Source organism: Gopherus evgoodei, chromosome 2 (genome assembly GCF_007399415.2).
Source record: "Gopherus evgoodei ecotype Sinaloan lineage chromosome 2, rGopEvg1_v1.p, whole genome shotgun sequence".
NCBI lineage: Eukaryota > Metazoa > Chordata > Testudines > Testudinidae > Gopherus > Gopherus evgoodei.
Genome location: NC_044323.1, coordinates 91,594,669 through 91,611,573, shown reverse-complemented (window position 1 = coordinate 91,611,573; position 16,905 = coordinate 91,594,669). Strand labels below are relative to the sequence as shown.

Here is a 16,905-nt window from a genome sequence, read left to right as displayed (position 1 = left end):
GCACTGTTTTGTGCAGGTGGAGGAAAGGAGGTCCATGAAAAGATTTTTATTCAATAAATAGAACCCAAAAGAAAGGGCATGGAGATTGTGTGCTACATCCCTAAAAAAACCAAATTCACTCTAGAGATCTGCAATTTTAATGGTGTTACCCTATTTCTCTTTCTCTCACTGTGTTTGATCATGTAGGTGGTTCTTCAAAAAATCTTCTGGAGTTAATGAAAAGGTAAGCACTAAATGGGATTTGTACTCTGGGTGCAGGTACAGTAGTTTAGTTAGAATTCTACCTTCCAAAAACCAAACCAAAACAAAAATATATTGGCTGAGATAGATTCCAAATCTAAACCATAGATTTAATGACCTACCAATATCTGGAAAGCTGCCTATTTCTTCTGCATCATGAAGAATAAGTAATTGAAATAAAAACATTTTTGATTGAATTGCCTCATACTTAGTGTCTGGATGAAAGCTGGAAGTCAATGGGAGTCTTTCCAATGACTTCAAAGAGGTCTGGATCAGGCCCATACACCAGGTTTACACTGATGTAACTCCATTGACTTCAATTGAGTTACTCTTGATTTACATCAGCATAAATTAATTATTAAACCGGCCCTTTGCCTTATTCTGTGAATGTAATTTCTGAAGTTTAAGCTGATAAAGCTGAGTGGCTGAGGATGAACAAGCAACAACCCCAAGTCTGAGCTGAATTTAGATGAGCAGTAGGTTTGGTTTGAGTTGCCACACTCAGAGTTAATAGATGGAGGTACACTGTGGCTCCCACACCCCAGGTCAATCAAAACTGATCCTTAGGATTTTCCTGTAATAGATCCTCACTCTTTGCTCTTGTATCTGTAATGCACAACTGGAGGAAGTGCTGAGTCACTGAAGAAACAAGTGTTTCTGAGCGGTTGGGCCACTTCACCAGCAAGAGAGACATGTCTGTCTCCTTGAGCATCCCCAGCCACCAGTGACTCAATTCTTTTCCCTCCATGAATGCGCTTAGCAGTTCCTCTTGGCTGTGGCTACTTGTCAGCACTCCTGTGTGCATGGCAGCTGCTTTCAAGTGTAGCTTTGTCTTCTCATTGCTGATTGTAAATATTTTTTCACCTTTCTCCTTTTCTTTGCCAACTTGTTTTTAAAGAGGAAAAGGTTTGACTGTAGTAAATGAAGCTTAACCCATGCTGTGAAGTTTTGATGTATCACTTATTTCTGTGACAATCTTTCAATAGGTGCAATGCCGGTTTTTCTGCACCTAGCCTGCTCTGCCATGGGCTGGCCCATTGCCACCCCTTTCCGGAAGGCAGAAACCTAGCAAACAGCAATGGCTCTGATTCCTAGCCACACGTGGCTGGCCCCTACACAGTTCCCCATATTTCTGCATCCAGGCAAGGCCAGCCCAGTTTAGCTTTTACTGAATAGATGGGCCTTACACTGTACCCTGAAGTTGAATGAACTGTGCCTGTGTTGGATCAACAGGAAGAGGAAGTCCCAGAGTTGAGGGCCTTAAGCAACCACATTCTGCTTTCAGCTCCCAGCCGCTTCAGATATAGGGGTGATGAGCAAGAGCATTCCAGCTGATCTCAGCTATCAGTGCAGTACATAGGAAGATAAGCAGTGTCTTCTTGAACTAGGACTTAAACCATATACTTTATAGATCAATGAAAACAGAACAAGAGACTTTTGAACTGATCTTCTAATACAATGGGACATTCATGGAAAAATGTGAATTAATGAAATGCCAAGGTTTCAGGTCCTGGGCATTGGCTAAATGCACCAATGGGGACATGTATGTTCAGTCTGAAATGACCCCTTGCTAATTAGTCACTGGAATCTGATCCTCTCTGCATTTGGGGGTGAGGTGGTTTCCAGTTCAAATGCCTGGATCTGAACTTACCTCTATGGATTTCCAGGTCAGCTCCAAAGCCAGAAGGGGCCTATTTTCCAGCTCCACTTAAATTTGTGTAAGATTTTCTTCCACCCTGAATGTTGCAAATTTTTTGATAATCATGAAATTAACTGATTTAATGAGATTTCCTCCATCTTGGGTAATAGTCTTGAGAGTTTAGCTCTCAACAGATCAGCAATGTTGCTGTAGGGTGACCAGATGTTCCGGTTTTATAAGGACAGTCCCGATTTTGGGGTCTTTTTCTTATATAGGTTTCTATTACCCCCCCACCCCGTCACGATTTTTCACATTTGCTGTCTGGTCACCCTATGTTGCTGCCAAAACCATATCCTGATTCGACCTTGAACCCAAAGCCTTAGTGTAAACGTACTCATGAGTGAGACATGTCCTCCTTGTCCAATTTCTAATTAAAATGCTTTAGTCATGGTTTTACCTGAAAGGAGTGTGCTTGATTTAGATTCTGATTGATGCAAAGAAGATGGAATAACAGCTTGTAATGAAGTGAAAATAAATATATCAGGGGAAAGGGGAATTATGAAAAAAATGTAATTACCAAAATATAAGACTGTAATAAAAACAGATTTAGAATGATTCTAACATAACCTAAATCTAAAAGAAATACTTCACAATGTGCGTATGCTCTCACAAGCAGTGTGTGTAATTCAAATTACTGTATGACAATGGTCTTCAACATTAATATTGCTACTTATTTATTTTTTATATTTTTTAGCTTGGCTAGGAATCAACTGTTGGACAATCCAGCCATAGTTATCTATGCTTCGATTGGGAATGATGTCTGCAATGGGTAAGGCGTCAAGAAACTAAAATACCATTTATATTACCCTATATATGGCTTGGAGGCCTTTTCACTAGCGAAACATTTCAATCTTCTTATTTTATTCAATTAAAATGTGCTTTTGTTGTTAGCAGTGCTCTTTTTTATCTGTGTGGAAAAATATTAGTCACAGTTACAGGGCTAGCTGCTACTGTGCTCCCTTTCGCATCTCTCAGAGTGCATCACCTCACAGATAGGCCTCTTGCCCTTACATATGTCTAGGTGAAATCACGAGATTCTTCCACTCTTAACCCAGACCTGGGGACACTACGCTGTGTTGTTCAGTCATTAGCACTTTTCAGCTCCAACTGGACGCTTGCGTTTCTTCCTTTCAGGAGCCTCTGAACAGCATTCTTAAAACAAAGTGTTATTTAGCAGTAGGAACAAAGCATAAATGAAAATCAGATTTTAAAACAACAAGCAGTGTACAGGCATCTTACCTAAAGTCAGTACATGCTGTATTTTGAACGTATTATTCTGAAAAATCAGGTCCCAGGTATCTCAAATTCAGTGCCCAAATTACTGTATACTTTGGATCTTAATCTCTCTGTGTCTCAGTTCCACATATGTAAAATGAGGACAATAATATCTATTCATTTCACAGGGCTGTTGCGCAAATAAATTCATTAATGTCTGTGACGCACCATAAGGAAGCCATGAGGAAATCAATAGAGCAGGGTTTGAATAGTGTGCAATAAATAAGGCTACAGACCACAGGCTGGACACTGAAAAAAAAATATTGAATAGCTGCTTATTAAGTCAACACTGCTCAACCTGTGCATTCAAAAAATGAGGCAAGAATCTGCTATATAACAGTAGAACCTAGTACTGAGCTATTAATAAGAAAATAAAGCCATTACATTACCCAGTGGCTCAGTAATATGTCTAAAGCCGTGGAACAGAAACAGGCTATAATGAAGTTGACAGTAATAGACAAGACATGACAATGACAAATACATGCTACCTATACATGGTAATATGTAATCATAATATCATTACACAAATGAAATATCAGGGTTTATGCATCTTCATGCAACAGCTTAGACATCTATCTAATTCTGGAAATGTACAAATGCTAGTATCTGTGATGCAGATCAGACCATATGATCATATTGGTCCCTTCTGGCCTTTGAATCTATGAATTTCCTTTACTCTTCAATATTTCTTTCTCTAATTCAGGTAACCCCTCTGGTTTCCTCTGTCTCTAACATAATTTTTTATTATTTTACAAAATTATTTGTCCTCCCCAATGCAAAACTATTCTTTGCCTCCTCCATTTGTGTAGATTTTTTAAAATGCTATTTATTATTATTATTTTAAAAAAATATTTATTCCCCCTTTGTCACATGACAGTGGTACTTTTGTGTAGTGAAATATTCTGTGATCTCTGTTTCCCACCAAAAAAATTACTGGGATCAAAAGGACAGGGTTATAAGAATACAGTCATTCTTGTTACTCTTTCTGTGAAGGGAAGATGCTGCTGCCTTATACAGAAATTCACTGCTCCCACAGATTGAACTGAGCGGAAAGGAAACCATGGATTGGTTTCAAGAAGATGCCTCTATATACAGGGAAACTTGTTTTGAGGCATCCACAGAGGTTCTACTGAATGCAGAGCATCTACTGGATATGACTTTAAACAAAAGTCTGGACATATAAAAATGTCTCTTAAGGCAGCTTTAAATTGCAGTAATAAAGACCTTCCAGCCTAATCCTATATTTCTCTCTTCAAAAGAGATAAATGCTGCTGTATACACTGCAGAAACAATCCTTAGCCAAAGCATGACTAAAATGCCAATATTTCCTCCCATGTGGGGAGCTGGGCAGTGAGTAATATAGGCATTTGTAGAAGAGAAAGATAACAAATTGGCAGCACATGCACTACTTTCCCTCTAGTACCCACATTGTAGTATCCAGTCATGGGGTTAGAAAAATAAAGACAGATGGAGATTATATCTCTCTGCCTGCTGAGGCGCAAAAGTGGGACACAATGAGGCTCAAAGACCCAAAATGAAAAAAGAAGAGAAAATAAGTAGTACAAGAAGCTTAAAATGCTGTGGAATTATTAAATGTACTCATTCCGTTTTATATAACAAACCATTTCTACAACCTCTTTCATGATTCTGTATTTATGGTCTAAAGACATTACAACTGAAATGATAGCAAACTAGTGTGAAGTGGAGGTAATCCACTGTCTAAAATGAAGGACAGCTGAGATGTATGATGGGAATAGATTAACATTTCATTATTACAGTGCTACCATTACTGGTTCCACTACCTTCTGTCCCCAGTTCTGAAAATGCTTTATGCTCATGAGCACTCCCATAAACTTCTATGGGACTAGTCATGTGTAAATGTATTCACTTATGTAAGTGTTTGCAGGACTGGGGCATCTCAGGACCAAGGGTGAAATTTACCCTGTATACAGGGCCAACCCAAGGCCTGTGAGCTGTTGACGTCCCACTGAAATCTGTTTCGAGTATTTAAGTGGTACATAGGCCTTGATCTGGCCTTCTGCAGAAGGCCCAATCCTGTAGTACTCTGATGAATAAGGGCTAAAGGACCACACCCCCAGCAAGGAATTCCTTCCTGTCAGTTATCAGACAAAAACATGTTAGTATGCAAACTTTTAAACAGGGTGTGTGGGTGTGTTAGTGTTAAGATAACAATGAGAAATCTGTGTGTAGCTCCAAGGGTAATATATGGCCTTAATAATGTAAGAGCCCCTTAAAATAGATTGACACGAAGTAGCATTTTATCAAACATCCACACATTAACATTTGGATGGTCTGAATTGATACAATGTGCTGTGACAGAAATCAGTTTCTGAATATCTTAGTGTTATGGATTGCCATGATATGTAACTATTGCAGAGTACTGTGTCCAAGAACTGTGATGATGTCCTTTGACGATGTGTTGACAGTGCACCCATACTTAGTGTTCTCTGACAAGCCTTGAAGCAACTGTTGCAAAGACTAAAATGGAAATGCCTGTCAGACATCTTTTTGGTTTGTTTTTGTTTCAAACATGATCATGGAAAGGAAATTACAAAAAGATACATTAGAATAGCAGCCGCCTAATATAAATGGACAAAGGTAGGAAAACTTGGAGTTAAGAATGTCACTTTATCTTCAGTTCAACCCATTGTATTTACATATTGCACAGGCCTTAGATCAGAATGGTGGTTTTGAACTGTAAGTGCTGCAATACCTGTGGGCTAAACAAGGTGACTTAAGGGCAGACCAGCAAATCTGATTGCTAAATGTCACTACTTATGTTACTTTAGTAGGTTCAAGCCTGAATGTTGTTTTTGATTTCCAGCTCACTGGATTTTTAAACACTTTAGAAACATATACCAAACAAAGATTAAGTGCAGACCAAGGAATCTTGTCTAATAATTAATTTGCATACAAAATACAGCACATGACATTATCCTAAATCCTTGCTTAAGCATATAGTTCTGTCCCGCAGGATTCCTTCCCTCCCTACGAATGCACATTTCTAATACTCCAAAACTAAAACTAGAGCCTTTTCAAAGACTCCACCTATGCAACATTCAGCTGTAAAAGAGATTGCACCTGTTTTCCACAGAGTTTGTTGTTCTTTGCAAACATTAAGGTTAGCTTTGCACTACCCTCTTGAGGTAGGGAAGTAGTATTGTCCTTACTTTACAGATGAAGAAACTGAGGCATGGAGATTTAGGGTATGTCTACGCAGCAAAGAAAAACCCACATCTGGCCCCTGCTAGCTGACTTGGGCTTGTGGGGCTCTGGCTGCAAGGCTGTTACATTGCTGTGTAGACTTCTGGGCTCAGGGGCCCTCTCACCTTGCTGGGTCCTAGAACCAGCGCTCCAGCCCAAGCCTGGAAATCTACATCACAGTGAAACAGCCCCACAGCCCAAGCCGCATGAGCCTGAGTCAGCTGGCACAGGCCAGCCATAGGTTTTTCTTTGCTATATAGGCATAACCTTAGTGACTTGCCCAAGAAGTAAGTCTGGATGGAATCCAGGTCTCCTGACTGCTAATAGTGTAACCTGCCCCCAAGCCCACAAGTTGAAAAAAGAGTACAGGAGTAATAATAATAACAGATATAGCAATACACAATGTGAGTTAGATCCCCGGGTGCTGTTAATTCATTTTTTAATTGAAAGCACTTAACATTTTTGTATCGACTAGTCCAAATCCTCAATTTATATCTGTATAGTTCCACTTACTTCAGTGAAGCCACACCAGTTAACATCATTTAAGAACCTGACACAATATTTTTAACACTAAGGCTAAATTATAAATAGTTCTCTGCAGGTATTCAATCTTCAAGCTGTGTTTTGTTGTGATTGGTCAAACAAGTCTCATGGGATTGTGTCTGCTTCATGGCTTGAGCACTTCCAGTATGAATACTCAGGTACACAAAGCTCAAATTTGCTTTCCATGAATTCTTGTGCATGTGACTTTAGAATCACTTTCTGCAGACACTGATTGCATGAACGTTTGTGGAGAGCAAAAGCAAAAAGGGCACATGCATGACTGAAGTACATTCATTTTAAACTGAGAGTGAATATGAGTGGGAACTGTTTTACAGCATTAGTCAGCACTAATAGAAAGCAATAGTATTAGACTCTCATGAATGACTTTAAGACAATTTAACTCCAAATTGAGGGCAGCAGTGTAAACCTAAACTCATTCACCCCATACCAGGGCATGGCCCATTTAGTACAATTTCCCAGTAGTTTGCATTCAATAAGATTTTGTTCCATACTGTGCATGGCAGCATACACACATACACATTCTGAATTTTAACCACAGAATCTTAAATGTCCATTTCGAAAGCACTTTTGAGAGCCAAATTGTAAACACAATACTTCGTTTTTTACACTAAAAATAGGTGTATATGGTAATGTCCTCTACACATCATCCACCTCAGATAGCCAGATCGAGTACTGGGGAGCTGAGGAGGGACTCAATGAGGCCACTCGATGGCATCTGTTTCAGCCCCATGGATACTTAAACATAAACATACTATGGGATGGGGAGATAGAGCTGAAGTGTCCATGCAGGAGGCTCCTTCCACAGATTGTTTATGACTTGTCCCCTGTGCACTTCCACGCAGGGAGCCCCACAGAGCTGGGCTCCGAGCCCTGTGGCAGGTGCATGGGTAGCCCTCTCTTGCACTGCAGAACACCACCAATTGCACAATTTGGGGACATCTTAGCCACAGAGATGAGGACTGGATTTGCTTTGCAGGGCCGTGTTCTTAAAACTGGCCTGTTATCTCTAGAGTCAGTGGAGTGTAAGTAACAGGACTGTGTACAGTAAGTGTGTGTGTGTATGTATATCAGAAAGTTTTGTATATAATAAAATAGCTGTTTGAATAATATAAAAAAGAGGGATATTCTCCAGGCAGCCCATTTTTTAATTCAAATTTATTTTGCCATCAGGATTTTTTCTAAGCTGTTTACTGCTGAATGTAATAGGGGAAAGGTAAATCTGCTCTCACTAGCGACTGAAACTCCCGATCAATGAAAACCTAAGTCTTTGTTGCTGTGTCTCACTGACAATCCCAGTATTTTAACAATGTTCCTGTGCAAGTATTCTGTGGAAGATGAAATGTCTGCTGCTCCTGCGTCTAGTTTGCTACATCAGCAGTATTCCACTCTCCCTCGTAGCACTGGTAAAAGACATATAAGATTTGAAAGCCTCAACTATAGATAATGTCTGTCTATTATACGCAGATAACAATGTATTGAATGTGAGATTTACACGGTAGTTTGGAAAATATCTGCTGTTATCCAATGCAACTGTCATAACAATATCTTAAATTTACACCACATCTTTCATCCTAAAGCTATTTATGTACTCGAAAATCATTTCATCCACTTCTGGGGTCAAAAAAAGCAGCTATTTAACAAAATACAGCAAAACAGTGCAACAATTTAGAACAGTAAGTGAAGAATACTTTCTCCAAATGAAACTTCAGGGGTAAATTTAGCACAGTTGCGTGTAGAAACCCAAACTGGAATTTGACAAGTACATCACTGTACTTACTATCACCGTTTTCTTGGAAAGTGACATGGAATCTTTAATGATTACAATAGGCAGGACCTTGGTTTTGTGTCTAAGACAAAAAAAATGTACATTAAGGCAGAATATTAGTGTCCATCTCACCATGTCTGAGTACTGGTTCAGTACTGATTTAGAGGATAAAATGCCAGGCTGAATCACAAATACCATTTCCTACAGCACTTTGATGTTCCTTGATGTTCCCCAGGAAAATTATAATCCCACTAGCATCAAGGTACTGGATGATATGATATAGATTCGTGGATTTTAAGGTCAGAAGGGATCACTTACAATAATCTAGTCTGCCCTATAATCCTACATAAAAATTAACTCAGTTGAAATCAGTAGAGTTACCTCACAATAAAATGAGTGTAAGAGAGAAGAGAATCAGGCCTGGGGTCCTTTTATATAGGGAGGCCACACTCTGTGCTTTTTAGAAAGCCTGCACTTGCTTGTATTTTATTTGTTGAGGTTTTTTTTACATGACTTGTGACTGTGGAAATAAGTGATACCAAACCAAAGAACATTGTTTTCATTCAATTTTAATCAACTATTACAAAATGGAGAAGCACTGACTAATAACACTACTGTTTCATGCTAAACACTGTCTTTTTTTGTGTGTGCGCACATTAATCAGTAAACTATCTGACTTTTTTTCCTATTCTTTCATATATAGGAGACCTGACACAGTGTCTCACATGACTACGCCCAACCAAATGCACTCCAATGTCATGCAGACGCTGCAGTATCTAAACTCTCAACTTCCTAAAGGCAGCCATGTGATTTTAACTGGCTTGGTAGATGGTCGCTTTCTGTGGGATCAATTACATAGCAGATACCATCCTCTTGGTAAATATCTGACCTTGTCTTTAATTTCCTAGGCGTGAATCTTGAACTCTACTGATGTACATTACAAGATGGTTTTAGGAATAGTGAGCCCCTGAACTCAGTGGCATTACACCAGGGTTGGATTTGTCCTGGTCTGTCCAAAACTGCTCTCTGACTGGTCGATCATTGTTTTGGGGCGGTTGTTCATGGAGCTAAACGGAGTCATTTACGTGAACATCTATCCGCTCCCAAATTTTAGACGTTTAGATAAAATTGGACCCAGATTTGAACAAGCCCATGTCTAGGTTTTGCCAAACAAACCCCAACTGATGAAATTTTGCAAAAACAAAGTCATGCCCAATAGCGCCCAGTGAAAGTGGAGCTGTGCAACCCCAAAGTTCACAACATTAACAAGAATGTGCTTGGCTTTTTTTTAAGCATGGAATTGTAATAAGGCACTTTGGGACAGTACTCTCATTTCAGAACACATGTGAGGCTGCACCCATGACCACAGGAAGCTCTTTGGAGCCTGTATTTTTGTTCTATGTTTGTACAATGCCTAGCACAGTAGGGTCCTGGACCATGCCTGGGGCTCCTACACACTATGGTAATATTACTATTATTACTACCACTAATAATAATAATAAATGCATGCCCTGTTTATTGGCTTAATATTATGCCAAGCAAAGAAGGGGGGCATTGCCATGAAGGGCTGCACATGTATGGGCTGGTAGGAAACTCCCTGGAATTCACAATTCTTTGTATGTGCAGACGAGTTATGTTGCTTGGGATGTGCTTTTTGGGGTTCACCTAAGAATACCCCCAAATACACACCTACCCAAAGTTAATAAGAAATGTAAAGGTTTTGTACAAAGAGAGAGAGTGAGACTGCAAAACTGTTTAGCATACTCTCCTCCGATGCCTGCGTAAGGAACTGTGTATGCGCACAATCAGTCATCCAGGGATCAAATCTGGGACTATTTGCACCACAGGCTTAAGGCACACATGCCATCCCTGTCACTAGACCTAAAGAAATAATTGCCTTAGCTCTGAGTATAAGTGGAAGGCTGTTGTAGTCACTGGGTCCAGTCAATAGCAGAAGAATTGATCATACTACTAAACCAGTGTAATATACCTGCAACTGATTTTGACAATCTCTGGGTATTAGAGCTCTTCAAAGCATCTATGATTTATCTCTCTACTGGCTTAATATTGCATTCCACGAAGTGGGTATTCACCCATGAAAGCTCATGCTCCAATACTTCTGTTAATCTATAAGGTGCCACAGGAGTCTCTGCTGCTTTTACAGATCCAGACTGACATGGCTACCCCTCTGATACTCTCTCTTCTGGGTTCATCCTGTTAGCTATTAGCAATGTCATTACAGCCTGAGAAGGTTGCCCTATATAGCATGTCCTACTCTAACCTTAAAAAGAACATTTTTTCCTACCCCACCACAGAGTGAACAATCTCCTTTTCTATTCCACTTTGCCAGTATCCTAATATGCTTTCTTAAAGGGGAAATATGCTCTTTCTTAAAAAAAAAAAAATTAATGCTCTCCCTTTAAGACAGAGGTGCCTGTAACATTTTTCTTTTTTACTAACGTGAATGTGTTGCTTTTCCAAATGCATATTGATCCCAAAGGTGTTTCCTTGTAGCAGAGAGCTGATTGTCCGGTGTCAAGTTTAGCATTTTGGTATCAGTTTAATTAGTGAGTGGCTACCAGAAAGTAAACAGCCAAAAAAAGCCTACAGTTCACAGAGCAAGCAGCGCCATTGTGTGACATGATGAAAGTCAGAGGAAGTCTGCCTGGCGTTTAAGTTAGTGTTTGAATTCACTCACCCACACAGAGGTATACATTTCCTTCTATGACAGGCAAATTATTTCTACCTTTTAAAGATAACCTTTCTACGGTAAACGTGAAAACAGTGCGTACCCAGTCGCCTTCAATCTTCCTTTTGGGTTTGAAGTGGCTAAATTTGTTTGGAGAGCAAAAGAAGCGGTAATGAATAAAGCATCAGTCATTCACCCTGGAGATTTGAACAGACTATTATATGACTAAGCTTGCATGGAGGTTGAATTGCCTATGGAAGGAGGGGGAGGTGTAGGTATGTGGGAGAATAAAAACAGTTCCTGAACAATGCGGTTGAGATAACTGGCACTACAGAAAGTTCATGCTGCTGCTGCTGTCACTGTACCTGGGGCAAAATCCTGGGTCTTGCAGGATATGAGTAACTCTCATAGACTTTAGTGGGAATTACTTGAATCCTGAGGTGGAAAATAAGCTTCTATTCCCCTTACCAGTGTTAAAGTAGTTCTACTAAGTAAGATTATTCATGCAAGTAAAGTGAGCAGGATTTGATGCCTGATCTACAAATTTTCAGTTCCTCTTAGCCTACATGATACAAAGATTTGGTAACCGGGTGGAGTAGTGGGTTTTAAACAAGAAACATTGGACTTAAAATATGAAAAGCTAAACACTTTTTTTTTTCTTCAGGTCAGCTAAATAAAGATATCACATATGAACAAATGTATTCATTCCTAAGTTGTCTTCAGGTAAATTTACCTCTTTAAGTTTTCCTCTTTAAATATCTCTTTTTTTTTCCTGTCTTATCTATCACTGAAACAGTATTTTGTTTGATCACACAGATCAGTCCCTGCAATGGGTGGATGTCTTCAAACGAAACCCTCCGGAACATCACCTCAGAGGTGTGTCTAAAGAAGGCAGTTTAATAATCTCTTTGGTCTTCCTCTTTTTAAAGGGGGTGTTTTTGGATTGTGCTCCTGGTTTTCTTTGAAGATAGGGTCCCAACTGAAAGATATCAGTATTTTTATTTTCATAGAGATGGAGGCAAGCCCAGAAAATGCATATCTGAATTTCAAACACCTCTGATGTTCAGGGCTCTTCAAGTCTGGGATCTGGGATTAAATTATGGAATTCAGATTTGGATTCTAGTTCTGATCATGCCCCAGATTTATTCACATGAGACATGATTTACCATTGCACTATGACACAAATATACATATTGTAACCTCTTGTTCTTTAAGAAGAGAGCTTATTTAATAAAAAGAAAAAATGCCTGCTTGGAATCCATGTAAGTGAATGGGGCAAAGAGGACAAGTAATTGTGACTACAAAATCCAACCACATTTATTTCAGTGGGAGCAGGAGCAGGACCTAAAGGGCCAAAGAGTAAGGTCTTTACTCAGGCAAATCACACTGACTTAAGTGCCAATTTATCTGAGCAAGGAGTGCCTGAAAACTGGATTTAACCCAAAGTACCTTAATGGGCAGGGCTAGACAATGTTGCCAATGCAGGTTTCTCTATAAACTATCCTAGAAATCTGACCCTACAACTGGCAAATGAATCACCTGAGGGCCACAAAATGTTAGCCACTTTCTTTCTCTACATGTACAAATATATTTGAGGTTGTCTCCCCTGCAGTCACGCAAAAAAAATCAATGGCTTGTCCAGAATGGCAGCTGTGGGTGTATTTGTGATAATGTTTCTATTCAGTAGACAATAATTATGGCCCCAATTTTGCAAAGACTTACACACATGCTTACCTTTATGTGCTGTGAGTAGTACCATTGACCATCAATGCATGTAGTTAAGAATACATAGAAGTCTTGGCAGAATCAAAGCCTATGCCTTTTTATAAGACAATACAAACTCTCAGTACATATCTGTTGTCCAGGAACTATTCATGTGTTTCCAGGTCAACATGTTGAGCTCTTGTCTAAAAATAACTTTGTACATTCTTACCTAAACTGTACACATTAAATGATGAGATTCTGATCTTCATTATGGTGGTCAAAATCACACTGGAGATACATGAGTTAGTTGGAGTCCACTGAAGTCCATGGAGTTACTCTGGATTTACTCTGCAGTAAGGGAGATCAGAATCTGGCCAGGGATATGGCATGTAGATACTGCACCAGCAGCATGGGAATGGGCAATGTATAGGGAAGGAGAGAACTTTGCCTATAAAAGGAATTTCAATTCTCTGCAAACTGTAGGAGGGATGGAAAGGGCCTCCAAAATGAGGGTTCTAAAGCCATGGTCTACACTACAGAGTTAGGTCAACGTAAGGCAGCTTCTGTCAGCCTATGTCAATGGACACACTATTGCCTTGCTCCCGCCAATGTAAGTGTTCCACTACAGCGACATCATAACTCCACCTCCACGAGAGGTGTAGGGCTTATGTTGATGTAATTAGGGCGACACAGTGTTCATGTAGACACTGTGTTACTTACATCGGCTCTTGGCTGTCATTCTTGTCAATTTCACAGCTCCAAAATTGACAAGAAAGCTCAGAGCTGGTGGTGGACTCCACCTAGAGCCCATCTGCCTCCCATCCCAGCTCCCTGCTCTGGAAGCTGAGAAGCCCGGACAACTGCTCCCCCCACATTGGTTACAAAAGCTGAACCCAAGTGAAGTGGTGTCAATGGCAGTGAAAATCTCATTAATTCCTTGGTTTTTTTCCAGAGAGCTTTACAACTTTCCAATGTCCTGAAAGAAATAGCAAGATCTGAGATGTTTGCCAATTTTGATATTTTCTACATGGATTTTCCACTGGGGAAAAGTAAGTTGCATTTTGTACTATTTAACAAGCATATAGATAAGAACGGGACAAATAAATTTAATATGCTTCTGATTTTTAGTGCTGTACAGTGAAAATAGCAGCACAGTTATTCAGCCAACATGGACTTAGTGATAGGGCTGAGCGTCACGTGAGGAGATTCTTCTTAGTTCCTCATCTCAGTTCTACTGTCTCTGTGTGATGTGTGTGTTGCACGGGTATAAAATATGAGGGCATTATGAAACTCTCAGAGGAACCTGAGAGGTCCCACACAGGGGAAATAACATTCAGCCTGCAGCATTCTAAACAGCTAGAATTGCACTTAGAGCAAGCAGCACTTTTCATCCAAACATCTCAAAGTGATTTACATACAGTAATAAATTAAGCCTTACAACACATCTGTGAGGTAAGCAGGCAAACAGAGGCTACTAACCATTAACTGGGTGATGAGAGAGCATTCTCTGTGAGGATCCCTCAGTCCAGGAGCAGGCTTTTACCCCAGGTCTGAAGTATTCCAAGTCTATTGACCTGCAGGCCATGCTGCAGGACACATCTGTTTTTGCAGGCTGCCACAGAGAGGAATCAAGTGTGTGGAGGAGAGGGAAGTTTGGTTTTCTACAAGTGATCAAATTTTGTTATTATGGCATTTGCATCTCAACCCTTGGATAGATGCCCATTTTTCATTTTTGTACATATCTAATAATAATGACAAAGGTTCTTCAAGCTGAGTCTCTGCATATTTGTTTTAATAATGGAGAAACTAAGGCTCAGAGAAAGTAAGCATTTACCCAAGCTCCCAAAAGCTGTTGGAGGCCTGGACATAAATACAGGATGGAGGAAGGGAAGGAAGGAGGCATTCCTCTTCTGTTGGGATCAGGGAGAACTCGAGGGGAGCACTTAGGGTGACCAGACAACAAGTGTGAAAAATTGGGATGGGGTGGGGGTAATAGGAGCCTATATAATAAAAAGACCTAAAAATCGGGATTGTCCTTTTAAAATCAGGACATCCGGTCACCCTAGGAGCACCAGAGAGGCAAGTGGGGCAGCAGCAGCGACAAGCATGTGTACAATTAGCTGCTTGTCCCCCTCAACTTTAAGGCCAAAATTCCTGCAGTGATTAGAGGTACTGTAAGGCTGGCAAGGAAACTGAAGTTTTCCAGCTTTCCAATCCTCTGCCCTCTCCACTGACTTTCCTTAGTTTAATATTTCTTCGCTATTGTGGTTACATATTGTAGAAATAGCATTTCTGTTTTAAAAATATCCTGATGTAATGCTTTATTAAAAACCTACACAATCATTTTTAACAAAACAAAACAAAAAAAACCTCCATGGAGTTGGCTGCCGGGCCAGATGATTCTAATAAAAAAAAATTGCTGTTTATACTGTGGTACATCAGATTTTCTAGGCTGGAGTTTATCATTGTCTCTGTATGCCTGAGATTGCACAGATGGCCATCATGAATTATAAAATATTATATTGCTTGACAGGCTTTTCATTGCATTCTCTGGAATGAACAACTCAACAAAATTGTCTTTTTCAACCAGCATTCTTCTCCTAAATAACACCGACTATACTCTCCAAAGTTAAGTGTTTTAACAAAAAGAACAGGAGTAGTTGTGGCACCTTAGAGACTAACAAATTTATTTCAGCTTAAGCTTTCGTGGGCTACAGCCCACTTCATCGGATGCATAGAATGGAACACACAGACAGGAGATATTTATACATACAGAGAACATGAAAAGGTAGAAGTACGCATACCAACTGGAAGAGTCCAATCAATTGAGATGAGCTATCATCAGCAAGAGAAAAAAAGCCTTTGAAGTGACAATCCTCTGACTCTACCATCTCCTCAGCCTGCAGGCCTCTATTTCGTGCCACCCTGCAAAGGAGGTCCTGGTGGAGGGTGGTCCAGAGTTGGAGGTGCCTGCAACCGCCTGGTCAAGGGAGGACAATAAGGAGGGTAATGGGAGAACAGGGTTCTCCTGGCTCTCTTGGTTCCCAGGGGCCTCCTGTCCCACCTCAATTTTGGGGCCAACCACACCTGTATCAGGCTAGGAACTGGGGCTGGTTCCAGGGGAGGTAGTGTGACCGATACCTTGTCAACACCCCTAGGTTCAGATGTTGCCGAATGGGAACCTTTGGATTGGTGCCCTTCACCTGGTGGTATGCCCACGAGATCCAAAATGGCCATTGCTTTTGTCTCTGCCACTGCACAGGCTAAGGCCCTGCCCACACATCAGACCTTCCACGGCCCAACCCCGCTCTGAGTATCTAGACCCCATCTCTGAGTTCAAAGATGGGGACCACGGTGGCCAGGGTGGTGTGGGGAGCTGGGCTGGGGAGCAGTGGCATGAGGCTTGGAAGCAATGCCATGACCTGGAGTGGTACCATGAGTGGGACACGGACCAGTGCTGGGCGTGAGGATCAGTGTCGTGATCAAAAGTGTCGGTGCGACCTGGAGCAGTGCCATGACTCTGAGTGGCACCGCGAGTCTGAGCAGCACCGGGACTCTGCCGGCGGGTGCTGAGGGAAGAAGCATCACCAGTTTGCCTTGCAATGGTGCCACACTTTGCGGTACTGGAGGCTTGATGCCAAGCGCTGGGGATCACGGCGCCATCATAGCGATGAGGTCCCTCGTGGCCTCAAAGTATCTGGGGAGGATGGTAGTTACACCTTCTCAATGACCTGGCTCAGGGAG

General features: G+C 40.8%; 1 protein-coding gene across 5 annotated transcripts in view; it reads left to right on the top strand.

Annotated features, from left to right (window-relative positions):
• Nucleotides 1–16,905, top strand: part of AOAH (acyloxyacyl hydrolase) — a 120,446-nt gene that overhangs the window by 77,713 nt on the left and 25,828 nt on the right. For all 5 annotated transcript variants that reach the window (XM_030551363.1, XM_030551365.1, XM_030551364.1 and 2 more), the window contains exons 15-20: nucleotides 187–223; nucleotides 2,634–2,708; nucleotides 9,472–9,644; nucleotides 12,122–12,180; nucleotides 12,274–12,333; nucleotides 14,114–14,210. In XM_030551363.1, the coding sequence (XP_030407223.1) occupies nucleotides 187–223; nucleotides 2,634–2,708; nucleotides 9,472–9,644; nucleotides 12,122–12,180; nucleotides 12,274–12,333; nucleotides 14,114–14,210 (501 nt within the window). The remainder of the gene's footprint in view (nucleotides 1–186; nucleotides 224–2,633; nucleotides 2,709–9,471; nucleotides 9,645–12,121; nucleotides 12,181–12,273; nucleotides 12,334–14,113; nucleotides 14,211–16,905) is intronic.